The 17,127-nt window shown below is 41.7% G+C and overlaps 1 protein-coding gene and 1 pseudogene across 3 annotated transcripts in view; both read right to left on the reverse strand.

Moving 5' to 3' along the window:
- SH3RF2 (SH3 domain containing ring finger 2) overlaps nucleotides 1-17,127 on the reverse strand; it is a 132,642-nt gene that overhangs the window by 69,012 nt on the left and 46,503 nt on the right. For all 3 annotated transcript variants that reach the window (XM_073905511.1, XM_025892375.2, XM_073905510.1), the window contains exons 3-4: nucleotides 8,617-8,886; nucleotides 5,604-5,699 (exon numbers count right to left, since the gene is read on the reverse strand). In XM_073905511.1, coding sequence (XP_073761612.1) covers nucleotides 5,604-5,699; nucleotides 8,617-8,886 — 366 coding nt within the window. The remainder of the gene's footprint in view (nucleotides 1-5,603; nucleotides 5,700-8,616; nucleotides 8,887-17,127) is intronic.
- Nucleotides 9,188-9,763, reverse strand: LOC112839504 (ATP synthase F(0) complex subunit C2, mitochondrial pseudogene; annotated as a pseudogene).

Genomic DNA, 17,127 nt, shown 5'->3' on the forward strand with positions numbered 1-17,127 from the left:
GGGGAGGGGAGTTTATCTAGAATTAGTTTATCTAGAAGTAAGTTTATCTAGAATTTCACTCCATCTCCTCATCCCGCAGGGGAGGGGAGGGGAGGGGAAGAGAAGGGGAGAGGAAGAGAAGAGAAGAGAAAAAAAAGAGCATGTCCTGTTTTGTAGAGTTTACTCATTTCAATGATATAAATATATACCAATGGTTTACAACTAGCTAGCAAAATTCCTGAAAATGTAAAAGCCAGCTCTTGCAATCTAGTTCTAGCTCTAGCACAAACACTGACTGTGCTATATTTTGAATTCAGTTCCTTTGGAGGGCTGAAATACGCTGACAAAGTTGCCCTCCCAAGCCACATCTTATTCTAATGTAGAGATTCAACTATAAAGGTAAAAGGGAGTTTACCCATTTAACTTCTTATGACAATGTGCAAATGATTAAAATAGCCAATATAGAAAATTTTAAAGAGGAGGTAGTGCCTACCTCAAGAAGCTTATAATACTATGAAAAAGAAAATCATCAGGTAGGGGAAGTGGCACTGTTATGTCTACTTTAAAGATGAGAGAGCTATGGCCCAGAAGGGGTGATTTACAAATGGCACAGCCAGTAAACAGACAACAGAACAAGAAAGTATCAGAGAGAACTAAGTTCTTTGACATGACAGAGAGTGGCAGGGGGAGATGCTTACTTTGGGGGGGGGGGTCAAGGAAATCCCACTGAGAAGGTGACATTTAACCAAGACACACATGACAAGAAGGAGCCAGCCATGTGAAGATGGGGGTAAGAATATTCCAGACGGAGGGATCATAACCTAGTGGGAAGATCCTGAAGAGGGAAAAACAGTCTGAGAAAAAGTCAAGAAAGAAACAGAAGCTGGACCAGAGAGTGAGGAGCAGGTAGTAAAGAAACCACAGAGACAGGCAGGGGCTGGGTCCCAAAAGTCCTGGGAGGCTCAAGTTTTTTCAAAGTCTAATAGGAAGCCTCTGGCAGCATTAGGTTGAGGAGTGACACGATCTGATTTATGTTTTTAAAAGCTCATGCTACGGTTTGGCAGTTTCTTACCAAGTTAAACCCATACTTAGCATCTGACCCAGCCATCCCACTCCTACGTAATTACTGAAGAGACAGGAAAACTTATGCCCACTCAAAAATCGGTATGCAAATGTTTATAGTACTTTATTCGTAGTTGCTAACAACTGGAAATGACTGCATTGTCTTTCAACTGGTGCATGGACAAACTCTGGCACATCCATACAGTGGAATACAGCTCATCAATATAAAGGGACAAGCTGCAGATCCACCTAACAACATGGATGAGTCCAAAATGCTTTGTGCTAAGTGAAAGAAGTCAGACTCAAAGGCTACATTCTGTATGATTCCATAGATAGGACATTCTGGAGAAGGAAAATTATAGGAGCAGAAACCAGATCAGCAGTTGCCAACGGTTGGGAATCAGGGAAGGGCCTGACAACAGAGTCAGCATGCTGTTGTATTTGGGGGGGGGGTGTTGGAACGATTCCGTCTTGATGGGAGTGTATGCATTTACCAAAATGTATAGAAGTGGACACCAAAAAGAGTAAATTTTACCGTATGCAAATAAAAATAAACACATAAAAGCTCATTCTGGCTGTTATTCAGAAGTGCCAGCCCAGAAGTAGGGAGACCAGCTAGGCAGTTCCGGAAACTGTCTAGGCAAACTCTGATGGCAGTCTGGACAAGGGACAATGTCTTACATTTCCCAGCGCACCAATCCCTCCATTGTTCACCCAGTAAGAGGACAATATATATTCTTTGAGTTGAACGAGTAGAGTTCTTTACGGTCATTCACAGCTACAACAAAATAGGTTGATTTTTTTTTTTTTTTTGCCTCTACCTAATTGTTCTGTCCCCAGGTGAGCAACACTAGTGTTTTCATCAGCAACATTGACAAAGGGCTCTGTGTGACTCTTGGTCTGCCCTGTGCTCTGCCAACATGATTAATAGCTCAGTTGGGGAAGGATTACACAGTTCTTAAATTTATACCCACTCATTTGAAACAATATCCTTGAGGTTCATTGGGCTGAGCAAGGTTCACATAACCCAGGTAGGCCTCATTGGAGAAGTCCTGACAGGAATGGGTGTAAGCTCAGCATTTGTTTTACCACCTTTTTATCCAGGTGCTATTCAATAAATCAAATGATACATGAACAAGAAAAATCCTGTTTATGCAGGAAAAAAAAAAAAACCCACAACAAAACCCATGTCACTCTTACAAGAAAGCTTTCCTTCTTTCCAATTGCTTTGCATGGCACTGGTAATTCAAAACTTATTTAAAGAGTTCTCAGCAAGTGCTAATCTTAATGAAATGACTGGAGTCAAAATTTAAGTACTGCTTTAAAAAGCTCAATTTAGATTTCAAGTAATTTTTGAAAATCGGGTTCCCAGATTAGAGCAACCACTTGATTATCTTTTTCCCCTCCTAGCAATTAGGAGAACAAATGAAGCAATGGCTAGTTTGATGATGATCTTGAGGGTTCTTGTAATCACTAATTTTAGAGGTGAAATGGTGGGGAGAGTGTCCAAATGAATAATCATTAAATGCAGAAGTTTTAGAAAAAAGGGTATCAGAGATGGGTAATAAAATCAATGGTCCTTTCCCCCTCAGAGCTATGGAGAAGCTTCTTGAAATAACGCAGGGGACCATGCAAACTCTAAAATGCAAAAATTGAACCACCTCCTATGTATTCAGCTAGGTATTAACTGTAGCTGATCTCTGTCCTTGGAGAATTAACCACTGTCTCCCCATCACTATTAACTATTCCTCCTTAGCAGATGTTGCTTGACCCAGCAAATGCCTCCACCACTAACCTAGGCACATAAAGCAGAAAGTGAGGCATGCATTCTTGACCAATTCTTCTGCCCTGTTCCTCACTTCCATCAACCTCCAAGTCCTGTGGATCTACCTCCTAAATGGTGTTTGAATCCGTCCACTTGTTTCCAACCCACTGTCATCTTGTAACTGAGCCACGGGTGCACTGCCATCCTAACTGGCATTTCTGCTTTTTCCTCTTCAAATTATTCTTCCCATTGTAGCCAGAAGAGCAGTCTTTAATAAACGCAGGTCTGATGGAGTTACTGAGTCCCTTAAAATCTTTCGATGGTGTCTACTGACTTCTGGATCAAGTCCGAACTTTTTATGATACGGCAGAGACCACAATATTTACTAGACAGTCCTGTACTCCCCTATACTTCTCAGCTGCCTTGAAGACAGGTGAAGCTAGGGGACTGGTTCAGGCCAGTGGGCGATGGGTGGAGTAACAAGTGTAACTTCTGAGCTGAGGCATTTACTGATGTACAACTCACTTTTCCTTACTCCTCCCTTGCCGTGAAAACTGGGGAAGTCCGCGTGCTCCGGATGGCAACTACAAGATGGCTCAACCTCAGTGTGGGTTCTGGAGTGACTCTGTGAGTATGGCCTCTCATGGTCCTGTGCTGAACATGTAATGTGGGTGAGAAGTAAGTTTATCTTTGTTGAGCCATTGACAGTTTGGGGCTCTTTATTACCATAGCATAACCTAGCTCATCCTGACTCATACAGGATGATTTATAAAGCCCTCTGTGATCCCTCTCCCACTTACTTCCCTGGCTGCCTCGTGTCATTCTCTTACTCTCTAAGCTCCAGCTCTAGAATTCTTTTGGACCTTTGGGCTCCCTACACTTCCTCATCCCGCAGGACTTTTGCACATCATTCCCTCCCTCCCCCATTTAGTTCCCTCTCCTTCACTCTTTGCATCATTCATTACACTTAAAATTACTTGATTAATGTCTGACTTTACAATCCCTGAAAGTAGGGACCCACATCTCTCTGTATCTTTAGACCTTAGCCTAGGACCTGACTTGGCAGGTATGCAATGTAAAATTAGTTGAATGACTGAATATACATATATAGGACAGGGTCACACTGAATGGTTTGTTTTCTAAATTTTGTCTCTTCATTCACTTGCTAAGCTCATTTTTTTTTTTACAGAGTACCTGTTCTGTGTTAGTCTAGCCTGTGCAGTATAAGCAACACAGCCATCAGGTGTTTACAAAAGACAGAGATAACCGAGTGGTCAACTAGTGGTGAAATTTTATGGAAGAAGCAGGTTTCTAGTTGAGCCTTGTAACCTGAGTGAGATTTGAACAGGTAGAGGGAACTGGGTATGTGTGCCTCAAAGGGGTCTCAGCAAGAGAAAAAGCGCTGCTAATTAGAGTATTGTTTACTAGTGATGGTAAGGACACCAGCCTCTCGGGACTCACCCTCTTTCCTTCCCTTCCATTTTCCATCCCTTCAACATTGATGGAGCTGGAAGAGCTATGGAGAACCTTGCAGCTGGAAGAGTGTTCTGGGCACACCATTTGCTTCAGAACCTGTTTTGGCTCCTAAGAATGAAAGACTTGGTCCCCATATCTCCAGCTATGCCTCTGTCTATTTTCACCCTACCTTCCTAGAGGGTGGAAAGCGTGCCTTTTACCACATTTGTAGCTCCCCACTGCTCACTTTTAAATGCTTTATGCCTGGTAAGCATCCAATTAATGCAGTTAAACAATGGAACCTCTCTTTTAAATTTGGAATGACCTGCCTCAAGCTAGGGTGAGGCTCGAAGATAAAGAGGTTAGGAACTCCAGGTTATAGTATTACATTTGAAAAGCAGGTAGACATAGTCTAGCATGTGGTCATCCTTTGTTTTCTTTTTAAAGTAGCTTAGAAAAACTGAGAAGGAATATATCAATATGTTCATTTCAGAAGATTTATAAAATACAAATTGCAGAAGAAAATGAAAATTATCTAGAATTTCACTATCTGGTGATCACCACTGTTAATATTTTTGTACATATCCTTCCAGTCCTCTATCCATTTATATACACACACACATATTTATAAGCCTAGTTTCATACAGTTCCATTTATTTATTGTGGTCAAAACCACATGATATAAATTTACCCTAATAACCATTTTAAAGTATATGATTCAGTAGTGTTGAGTATATTCATATTGTTGTGAAACAGATCTTCAGGACTTTCTGACCTCCTAATCCAATACTCTATACCCATTAAACTTTATTTTATTTACCAAGAAATTATAAACCTTTTCCCATAACACCAAATACTCAATGATACTGACTACTTTTCTTTAACATAATTTTTAATGGGTATATATTTTTTCATCACCCTATTTTTTAAAAATGAAATTCTTATTGTCGGATATTTGGATTATTTCTGGTTTTTCACCGTTACACACAAGGCTTTGGTGAACACTCTGTACATATGTCTTTGCATACTTGTTTGAATTTTTCTCTACAATAAACTCTCAGATGTGGAATTGCTGAATCAAGGGAGATGGAGGTTTTTAATGTTATTGATACGGGTTTATCTGAGTTTGGGCATGAGAAATTGCATCAGCAGAATAAAAAGGCCCATTTCCCCACACTCTTACCAGAAACTGGGTGTTATCTTCTGGCATCTTTTCTTTGGAGACCTTAGTTAATTTTTGAAATAAGCCTCTTATCAAAAAGGTATTTTTCTTAGGCATCCCCGTGGCACGTGTGTATTTTGGAGTGAACATGCATTTGATGTAGACTTGATACTCACGTACCTCTACAAACAAGATCGGAAAGATGCCTACTTGATCCCCTAACTTGCCTTCTGCCCAGTTCTCATCCACTCGGCTGATCACCGTGATGATATCGTCCTGAAAGAGACAAAGTCTCAAGGTCATCATTTGCTCTTGGTTTTCAGGTGGTGAAAGCTTTCAGTGGAGATCAGTGTGGAATCCCAGATGGTGTAAGGTACAAGAAATGTAACTCTTTCATATATTTAGTTACAAAATCTTCCTCTACAAAGGGCAGCATTTGGGTCACTGAGATGGCAAGAGGAGTAGTAATAATTTGGAGGGACCAGTGGAATCCAATTGAAAATTCCAAATTTTCAATCAGCAGCAGAATCTGGGCTTTAGTTTATATTAATCTGATAGAGAAATCAATATGGGAGCCATAGGGAGAGAAATTTCTAGCTTAGCAAAAGGAAGAATAAATTTCATTCTAATTTTGAAGATTTTTCAGAACTTATTCAACTTTAAAATTTTTTTTTATTTTTAAGTAATCTCTATATCCATTTGGGGCTTGGGCTCACAACCCCGAGATCAAGAGTCGCATGCTCCACCGACTGAGCCAGCCAGGCACCCCTATTCAATTTTTAATGGATCAAATATAAGGTGGCTTTTTATTCAAAATTTTCTTATTATAAAAGGTTATATGTAGATTTGTAGAAACATTAGGAAATACAGTAAAAAAAAACAACTAACTCTACCACAATATAGATATAACCATTGTTAACATCCCTGTTAGCACATTTTCCCCCAGATTCTTCTCTATGAAGATAAAACATACACACACACACACACACACACACACACACCACACACACAGTGATTCTTAAAAACTTGCTGAAAACAAACACACATACAATGAAGTTCATAAAGTTTGGATGTAAAGCTTGACGAATGTTAACACTATTTCCATGAAACCCCCGTCCAGATGAAGAGATAGAGAACATTTTCAGCACCCACAAGGCTCCTTTGTGCCCTTTCCCATCATCTAGCAAGAAGTAACCACTGTTCTGACTCCTAGCATATGTATATGTATACATTCATTCTGCCCATCCTTATATTTCATACAAAAGAAGTCATAAAGGACACACTGATTTTTCACCGTATCAGGAATGCCTTTCCACTTCCATACCTGTTCATCAGTCCAAATCTGAATATCCATCCACTGATTGCTCTGACCTTCTGATCCATGCCTCTCAGGAATTTAGATGAATCCAAATCTAAGTTCATTATTGCATTATACCTTTTCTTAGCTTTCCCTACCCCATCGCAATTTACAATGACACATTTGTAGGTTATGATTTCTTTAATGCCTTTAATGCCTGTCCATCCTATCAGACTATAAACTCCATGTGTTCAGGGCCTCTTTCTGCTCTGTTCATTTCTGTGTCCCCAGCAGCCAATACAGTGGTTCCCATTTAGTAGTCATTCAGTAAATATTTCTCAATGACTGTCTGTATGCATGAATAAGTGAACGTGTGAATAAACCGTACAATCTACTGAGATGGAAAGCACCAGGACAAGAGCAGCTTTTGGGAGGGAAGATCTTGGGTTTAGTTCGGACATGCTGAGTTTAGGAAGACCATGAAATTTCCTAGTGTAGTCGCAGCCTTCCATAGCTTCCAGAATGGAGCAAATCCTCTCTTCTCGTTCCTTTGTCATAGTTTCCCATTCATATGTGTCTGTTCCTTCCACTAGTCTGCCAGCTCTGTGAAGGTAGGGACAATGATTTATCATTTTATCCCCAGTGGGCAGCTTGGCACATGGATGGGCTCATTGAATGAACGAGCAGGTGGAGTGAGCTTTGCGAATTTTGCAAATTTCCCAAGAGGGGCAAAAATGCAGATAATGCTTCCTACCTCTGCCTTCCTCCAGTGGTGTCCGCTGAGCTCAGCGTTTAAGGCCTGGCACAAAGTAAATACTCAATAAATATCTGTGGGATGAAACTGCCCTTCCTCTAAGTGTCGTTGAAGCACAGGCTTTGCAGTTTGGGACACAGAATGACCTTCCTCAAGGGACTCACTCTGAGGTGCCAAGACAATAATGATCAATATTTCAAAATATGGAGGACAGTGATGTTATCTAGTTTGAGGCAATCTGAAATAAATCTCATTTCTGGTAGTGGTGGAATAAAAATGTTTTACAAAATAAAAGACCTTGAGCTACTGTACCAGAGCCACTTCTAGTATTTGATGTACTTATCATAAGTAGCAAAGAGTGAAAATCACCCCAACTTTGGCCTCTGTGAGAGAATTTGAATGTTTAAGGAATAATAAATACTGAATACAGAGAATTAAAGTAGTCTAGACTTTAGTAAAAGTGTTGTTACTTGCACATGGTCGGGAATTATCTGATAAAAAAAAAGAGGCAAAAAAAATCTTAGGATAATTAATGTGCTTGGAAAATATGTCTTGTAAGAGGTTATTTATATATAAAGTTATCTTATTGTGTGTTTGGAGGGCTTTGAATACAATGTTTATAATAAAATAGAATGTTGTAAAGAATCGAATTAGGGGCTCAGAACTTGGTCGGCAAGAATGCCTTTACAGATACATACAGAGGTAAGAGCTGTATTTTGCCCAGCACACTGTCAAGATGTATTTGTAAATTTTTGTCCACTTATCTCTCTCTCCCATTACTCTGCCTGAGGGCAGGGACTGTGATTTGTTCATGCTGCATCCCCAGTGCCTGCAAAGAAGAGGTGCTCACGAGTGACTACAGAATGAATGAATGAATGAATGTGTGAGTACTTATTTTTGTGATTGCAATAGGAAAGGTTTAAGGATTTCCATCAAACTCTCATTAGATTTCTCTGGCAACTTCATTCAGTTTTGAATTGTATACACACACATTACATATATGTGCACACACACACATATATATAAACATGCATGTGAAAATATGTATACATTTTTAAAATCAGCAAGTATTATACAACTCCAGGTTCTGCCACAGTCTCTATGTAGTCACCCGTGACCTCCATGGCTGCCCAAAATCTTACCTTGAGGAAGGTCAGGCAGTCCTGGTTCTCACTCTTGTTTTTGTGTCGTAGGTCGAAGTTGTAGAGGGCTCGGCAGAGTGGGGGTGGCTGGGGCAGCTGCTTGATGACTTCCACGGAGCTGGCTGGGAAGATCCCACTGACTCCATTGATCTCCCCCTGGTACCAGTTCTCATCCAGCTGTCTCCGGAGAAGGATGACATCTCCCTTATTAAACCTCAGGTCACCAGGATTCTGCCCTCGGTAGTTGCATAAGGCTTTTGCCCGAGGCACCTGCAGTGGCACAGACCAATGCAATAGGTCCTTAGTTTACAGGCTAGGGGGACAGAAGGTATAACATTCATAACTGATTCCTGAGCGCTTCCTATGTGCTAAAGTGCTGGATGTAGATCATCTTCTTTAACCTTTGAGATAGACATTCTTATTACCCCCTTTTCTAAGTAGGGCAACTGAGGCACAGAGTGGGTTAGTACCTTGCCTAAGGGGACACAGCTGGGAAATGGCAGATACGGGGTCTGAACTCAGGCTACATGATTTCAGAGCCCCTGTTCTTTTTTTTTTTTCTTGTTAATACAGTATTTATTTGTCTCCCTTCTATCAAACCCTGAGCCAACCACTCTCCCCAGGCTGCCTGGGGAGGTACAGGAAAAGGAACATACAGGGCAGACGAGACACTGGAGAAAGACCTATGGGAGGTGGAGACGGCTCCTTCACATGGCGAAGAGGATGAGAAAGGCCACCAGCAGGCACAAGAGCCTCATGGCCTCCGAGACGGCAAAGCCCAGAACGGCGCTGGAGAAGAGCTGTTGCTTCAGAGAGGGGTTCCTGGCATAACCAATGCTGAGGCTCCTAAATACAGCCCCAATTCCAGCCCCAGAGCCAGCCACCCCTACCGGGGCAGCCCCAGCCCCAGTGGACTTGACTGCTGTGTCAATTCCCTTGAAATGGCGCTGGTTCCCAGGAGCTGCGGCTAGAAATAAGTTGAGGTCAGGGGACGTGGGGCTGCCAAGCTGCCGAGGCTTTTCTAAGGTACCTCATCTGTCAGTGTCTCCGGTGGTTTTAGCACCACTGCAGACCGTGATCGGCTCAATAGCTGAGAGATGCTCCTGACTGAGAAGGGGGTGGAGACGAGCTTTGCACCGGCGGACATTTTCAGGGGCTGAGGGGCTGTGGCAGGAGGGCTTCTCTCAGTGCAGAGAAGACAGAGAGGGGTGGGGGCCAGAGCCCCTGTTCTTAATCCCTCTGCAGGGAATAGGATTTTGGACTTGACTTCACAACTATGTGAACTTGAGTGAGTCAGTGACTGTTTTTGGGGCCTGAATACTGATTGGGAATTCTGGCTCTACGTCTTTCCTCTCGTGTAACCGTGGTCAAGTCATTTAACCTTTCATAAATTATATCCATTTATAAAATGGGGTAATAATAGCATATGTACTTCATTAGGGTAGTCATGAAGACTATATATTCATAATGCATTTTTTAACAATTTTATTTGAGAGAGACAGAGAGAGAGAGAGAGAGAGAACACAAGCAGGGAGGAGGGGCAGAGGGAGAGGGAGAAGCAGACTCCCCGCTGAGCAGGGAGCCCGAGGTGGGGCTCCATCCCAGGACCCTGGGATCATCACCTGAGCTGAAGGTAGACGCTTAACCGATTGAGCCACCCAGGCACCCTAAATATTTATAATGCATTTAGTATATTGCTTGATACATAGTATGGGCCCAATAAATGGCATCTCTTATAGGATGGCTATAATAAGGAAAGGCTAACGATATCAGTTCTATTTATTCCTCAGCGTTGATGGGAAGAAAATGAGGTGAAAAGTCCCTGAAAATACAAAGTACTATACAGGGGGCACCCGGCTGGCTGAGTTGGAGAAGCATGCAACTCTTGATCTCAGGGTTGCGAGTTTAAGCCCCACACTGGGTGTAGAGATCACTAAAATTAATTAATTAATTAATTAATAAAAAGAAAGTGCTATATGAGAGTGATGCAACATAATTTGTCTTCAGCCTTCTCTAAAACGTGTAAACGTCATGAGTGTTTGGATCATTAAGAAGCACTGAGATAAAGAATTAGTCAGAAATCAATCATCACTTTAAAAAAAGCCAGCTAAATACTGTCATTTGTTGAATTAGTTGTCTCTCTAAATAATTGTTTCAGTCAAGTGCATTTTTTTTTTTTCTAATTGAAACTGGTTTCTACATGCAGAAACAGCCTCACTTTGGTCTTGCTTGGAGTCAGAGTGGCAAACTGCAAGCTCTAATAACTTATGTTTACTAGCCCTTCAGTGTCACCTGGGATTGTATTGTATTTTGTGCTTTCCTCAGCAGTGGGGTGAAGTAGTCCCCTCTCTTGGGGGCAGTCTTGCTATTCATAAGGGGATGTAAGCAGGCAGTATTTCAGTTCTCTGAGAACCTTCTGAATGAATCTGCAGTGTTCATTCAAGCAGTTCAGGGGTAGAGATAAGACCTGAGCAGTCCCTTGCTGATGGGATGTTAGAGCAGTGCTTTTCTGCTGGACCCTGGACACAGTAAGGAGGGCCCAGGCAGATAGAAAACCACAGGAAAACGCTCATCTTCGGGAAACTAGTGGACAAGTGAGTGAAGACACATGTGCTAGGAGGGCTAGCACAGAGCTGTGGATATTATAAATGCAACTGGTTGAATAAATTATGAAAAACCCTGTAGTCATTAAAATTGATGATGTTGCTCTGTAATTAATAACACTGACCATTACTCATGATATACACTAAGTATAACAAGAGATTAAAAAGTTATGTTTTCATTATAAATGAAAACTAGGCTTTCACTGTAAATACATATGTATATTTTTACCTGGGGAAAATGCTGGATGGCTATACCAGCATTTTAAGAGTGGTTATTTCTAAGTGTTGATATTTTTGAATATTAAAAAAAATGGTTTCCCTAAGTGCTTAGCCATGTTTTCTAACTTTTCTGCAATGAAATAATTGTATCGTCTATTAAAATTGGACAGTAGAGGGGAGCCTGGGTGGCTCAGTCAGTTAAATGGCTGCCTTCGGCTCAGGTCATGATCCCGGGGTCTTGGGATTGAGCCCCACGTGGAGCTCTCTGCTCAGCGGGGAGCCTGCTTCTTCTTCTTCTCCCTCTGCAGCTCCCCCCTGCTTGTGCTCTCTTTCTCTGTCAAATAAATAAATAAAATCTTTAAAAAAAAATTGGACAGTACAGGAACGCCTGGCTAGCTCAGTCAGTAGACCATCTGACTCTTGAGCTCTGGGTCATGAGTTTGAGCCCCATTTTGAGTGTGCAGATTACTTAAAAAAAATTGAAAAAAATTGGATAGTAGAAATAAAATGAATGAAATTGGGGAATGAGAAGTGAAAGGTATGAGAGCAACTTAACTTAGGAAGAAAATAAGCCAAGCTGAGTGGGATCAACAAACCATGCGACTACCTTCTTGGAGAAGTTTCTTTCTTTTTTTTTTTTAATTTTTATTGTTATGTTAATCACCATACATTACATCATTAGTTTTTGATGTCGTCTTCCATGATTCATTGTTTGTGCATAACACCCAGTGCTCCACGCAGAACGTGTCCTCTTTAATACCCATCACCAGGCTAACCCATCCCCCCACACCCCTCCCCTCTAGAACCCTCAGTTTGTTTTTCAGAGTCCATCATCTCTCATGGTTCGTCTCCCCCTCCGACTTACTCCCCTTCATTCTTCCCCTCCTGCTATCTTCTTTTTTTTTCTTTTCTTAACATATATTGCATTATTTGTTTCAGAAGTACAGATCTGTGATTCAACAGTCTTGCACAATTCACAGCGCTCACCATAGCACATACCCTCCCCAATGTCTATCACCCAGCCACCCCATCCCTCCCACCCCCCACCACTCCAGCAACCCTCAGTTTGTTTCCTGAGATTAAGAATTCCTCATATCGGTGAGGTCATATGATACATGTCTTTCTCTGATTGACTTATTTCACTCAGCATAACACCCTTGGAGAAGTTTCTTATCTGAGAAATAAGGTGGTAGAAGCAGAATGAGAGCACAGGATTTCCGAAGAATGAAATGAATCTGTTAGACTCCTAGGGTTGCGCAGATCCGGACACAATAGTTGTCCCCTCCTTCTTCCAATTTTCCATTGTAATATAAATCACATTTTTGGGGTACATGGCCACCTAGAACACTGGTCACATTTTCCAGCCTCCCCGGGGCAGCTAAGTTTTGGCCAATGGCGTATAAGCAACTTTTAGGACGTGTCGTTCCTGAGAGAGACTGATTTTCTCTTTCCTTTCCTGCATTTTGCCATGTGGAATGCAGACATGATTGCTGGAGTTTTAGCTGCCATCTTGAATAGTGAGGATGAGGGTCACACTGAAGAAGGGAAGGAAGTAGTCTGGGTTGAAGAGCTGCCAGACAATTCCTGGACTACTTTTACACTTCTAGACATTTGTCTGGAAGCTAAATAAACGTCCATCTTGCTTAAGGCACTGTTACTTTGGATTTGTAAAAGTAAAGGAAAAGGAAGAATGAAAAAAAATTAAGAAAAAAAGAACTGAAGCCCCTTTGACTTTGCATAGTAATGATAATATCAATAGCTAAGATTAGTGACTGTTCCTTCCCACATGCCAGGCATTGTGCTAGGTACTCCACAATAGATCTTATTTAATCTCATGACAACTTGTGATTAGAAAACTGTGGATCAGAGAGGTTAAAAAAGTGGCCCAAGTTCATGAAGATAGACAGTGGTGGGTTTAGGGTTTGAGGTGGGGTTTGTCTATCCTGAGGAGCTCAAGCTCTTACCCCCTCAGCCAGTGTTTTTCAAAATAAAGTCTGTGGTTCACCTGTATCAGAATCCTGGGAGATGTCCAAAATGCAGATTCCTGGACCCCAACCTTGACCTCTTTGACCAGAATCTTTTGGTTGCATTTTTACCAAGCTCCCCCAGCATCCAAGTTTGATGCCCCTGGTCTGAGTTACATCTTAGTCTAACTAAAATGGGAGCAATGGAATTTCAATGTAGGTTTTGTGAATGGCTAAGCTGCATTTTTTCACATTCCAGTGCAAGTGGCAACGTATTTTAATGACTACTGAGCAAGTATATTAAAACTGAAATTGCCCAATTGTACATAGTGCTTAAATCTCTGTGAAGACACATGAGCTTTGAAACCTTGAGATAGTACTAAGTGCTTGACAATCTTCATCTTTCCCCCATCTCCCCTTAGTACAGGCAAGTACTGTGGAAGCACAATGTCAATCCATTTTTAACTTCTTTCTCTTCAGTCTCCTCTGGTAGTCTCAGCTCTACATTCCTACTTACAGGAACCACTGGCTTCCAGTTGTAAATTGGGTTGGGTGGGGACAGATGCAGAGAGAGGGGGAGAGAATCTGAAGAGAAGAAGGAAATTAACTGTGGTACTGACGGGCCACAGAAATTTGTCTCACATTATAGCTTTACTTCACTTTCCATATATTATGTCATTCATATGATCTCAACATCCTCTGAAGTAGATGGCATCACCCCATTGTATTGATGAAGAGACAAAAGTTCTGAAACGTTCAACATTATCGTGCAAAGTCACACAGCCAGTGTGTGGCAGCCCTGAGACTGACTTGGCTCTGACCTCAAAGCCTGGTGCTTCTCTCACCCTCATTTCCTTTTATCCAGCTGGAGTCACCAAGTATGTTTTTCCATCACAAAACTCATTTGGGGCTCTGTTTTATAATCAAAATCTGAATAGAGTGTGAATGCAATTTGCTTGCTGCTGGCTGCATTAGCATGAATTATTGAACTCCAGAGCCCTCACATAAAAGTTAAGCACCTGAAGAGACTCAGCTGGTTGATTCTATCCGGTTCTCAACTGTTCTCTCAGGGGAAAATGATTCTGACTTCCACATCAGCTATCACCCGTTACATTGTTGGTAGTAGCTTTTATCACCCACAATTGTTTTCTGTCTCTACAGGTGTAGGTGGGAGGGGGAATGGGAATAAAGTGGGTGTGGAGGTCTCAAAGCCGGGTTATTACCAAACTTTTTTTCTTGGTGTTTTTCTGAAAGCCAGATAATCCAATGGAAGCTTGTATGTGCCTAAAGAGCTTTCCTTTTCAAGACTTCTATGGTCCTGTAATTTGTCTATTCATTTGTCACCGCAGTAGGGTCTGAAAGCCATGAGGGCCATGCTTTTGATGGAGGGATAATGCGTGGAACGAAACATGGAAACGAGGTCATGCAGAGACATTAGCAGTAACAGCATGTTGTAGTAATGAATGTTAGTAGTGAAATTATGGCAAATTCCTTCTCTGAGGAACCACCTGTTTTCTCTCCATCTTCTGATAGGCCTGCCATTCACTCTGGTCATACCATACACATAGGGGTATGTGGCCCAGGCTAGCCAGGGGACCCAAATCCCCCTCACATAGTTCTTTGTGCAGTACAGTCATCTGCCTCCAACAGGGCCAGCTAGAATCTTTTCTGAGGTTTGATATACAGATGCTCTCTTGGATCATAAGCCTTGAGGAGGTAAGCCTTGGACTACTAGTATTGGTATTTCCTAACCAATAGACACATCTACCTGAGTAAAGCTGCAGAGACAACAGAAAGAGATATAGATAGATAAGAGAACTACAGAGATAAGAGCCTTGACAATAAAATTTGAGTGTCTAGATCCAGCTGTGCTTGAAGGATACTTGGTTAAATAAGACCATATCTGTAATATTACTTAAACTACTTGGGAGTTATTTTCTGACATTTGAAACTGAGTAAGTCCTGACTAGCACATATTAAAAACCCGGAAACAAGAAGACTACATAACAATGAAATCTCCAAATAGTAGAATCCAGAAACAGCAGGAAGTACCGTTGCCAATGAGCTTATTTCCAATTTGAAAATAATGAAGGAGGCATGTGGGTTGATAACAGCGTATGAGAAAAGGAGCCCAAGTGGAACAGAACCACCGCAGTACAAAGGAAAAGGCCAAGCCAGGATGAGAACTCCATTTGTTAACCATGTAATGAGCTCTTCATCATGCACTAGTGACACTTCCCACTGCTTTAGAAAGGATTTGGTCTGGTTCTCTCTACTCCCGGCATCAGGTGGGACCAAAATCAACACGCTGAGCTAACTGCTTACCTCCCTGAGCTGGTCATGAGATGGCCCATCTCTAGAGAATGGAGCCAAGAAAAAAACATCCTGGCCTTTGGCTCAAGTAATTATTCACTAGGCTATGAATTCTCTTTGGAGAGTTCAGGATGTATGTCTAAAGCACCACTGTATCTGTTTCTGTTCAGATGTATGTCTAAAGCACCACTGTATCTGTTTCTGAGACCTGAAGACAAGCAGGTGTTTGACAAATGCTTGAAGAATGAATGAATTTGTGAATTAATCAAGAAATACCCAGAAATTGCCATTCCTGGAGGAGAGGGATACATTCAAGGTTAATATATATGACTGATAATAGTAATTTGAAAGTAGGTTTATTGGCATAAGCTGGAAAATGAAAAAGGAGAGTTTTGGCCATGTTTTCCAAACTGTCCTGAATTTTAATAATTTGGTCCTACACACATTCGAAAAAGTGTTCCATACTCAAGTTCAGGAAACGCTGAGTTAAACAAAGTCACATGGGTTTTTTTGCTGACTAGCTTCTCAGAAGCTTTATCTGCCAATGTGATTTTATATTTGCATCTGGACCACTTTGCAGGATGAGCAGAACAGGCCCTGGGAATGCTGGGTAAGATAAATATGATTTTACTCTACTGGTGAGACAAAGGATCAACTAACTGTCCCGGATCCTAACTCCCTACTTCCTAGCCAATTGGGCCACTCTGCCTCTCTCCCTTCACCATGATAATCCTTTTGGAGCAGATTTTGGGCAATGGAGTGTATGTTAGAAAGTGCTGGCTGGCCCTTGTGCACATGTTTTGTCTTCTCTCGTGAGAAGAGATACATAACAATGTATTTACATTGTATCTACCCCCCCCCCACCCCGCCCTCCCAGTGCTCAACAGGATCAAGACCATCTGCTAGCCGGGGGCTTGAGATCACCAGAGGTTCACAGTATTATGCTCTTCCTAAGTGGAAATCCCTGAATCTGGACATTTACATTTGAGGCCAGGCTTATGAGATACTCTATATGAATTTCTTTTCTTCATAGAGATTTTTACTTGTTTAAGGGAGATACAAGGGCGCAATAGAACACAGATGTTAGCATCAAGTAGGATGTTTGTTTGCATTCTGGCATTTGTAACTTTGACCAAATAACTTAGACTTCATGATCCTTAATTCAGGTCATCCACGAATTGGGACCAGTATTCTACGTCTCTGTGCAGTACTCTCAGCAAGTCTGGGTTATTCAGACCCTGCCTATTCCAATGAAAGGTTTGGCAGCTGACCTGGGAGATAATCTATGCCCTTGGAATATCCTGCCTGTTCAGAGAGACTTGGTTTACTTGGGGCTTTGGGGGCATACCAGAGAGTCTAAGCTAACAATGTGATTTCCGGTGGGAGGCTTGAGTCATGTGGTAAAACCTTGA

Source organism: Callorhinus ursinus, unplaced genomic scaffold, assembly GCF_003265705.2.
Source record: "Callorhinus ursinus isolate GAN/ISIS: 27379988/994484 unplaced genomic scaffold, GSC_fseal_2.0 scaffold23, whole genome shotgun sequence".
In the NCBI taxonomy this organism is placed as follows: domain Eukaryota; kingdom Metazoa; phylum Chordata; class Mammalia; order Carnivora; family Otariidae; genus Callorhinus; species Callorhinus ursinus.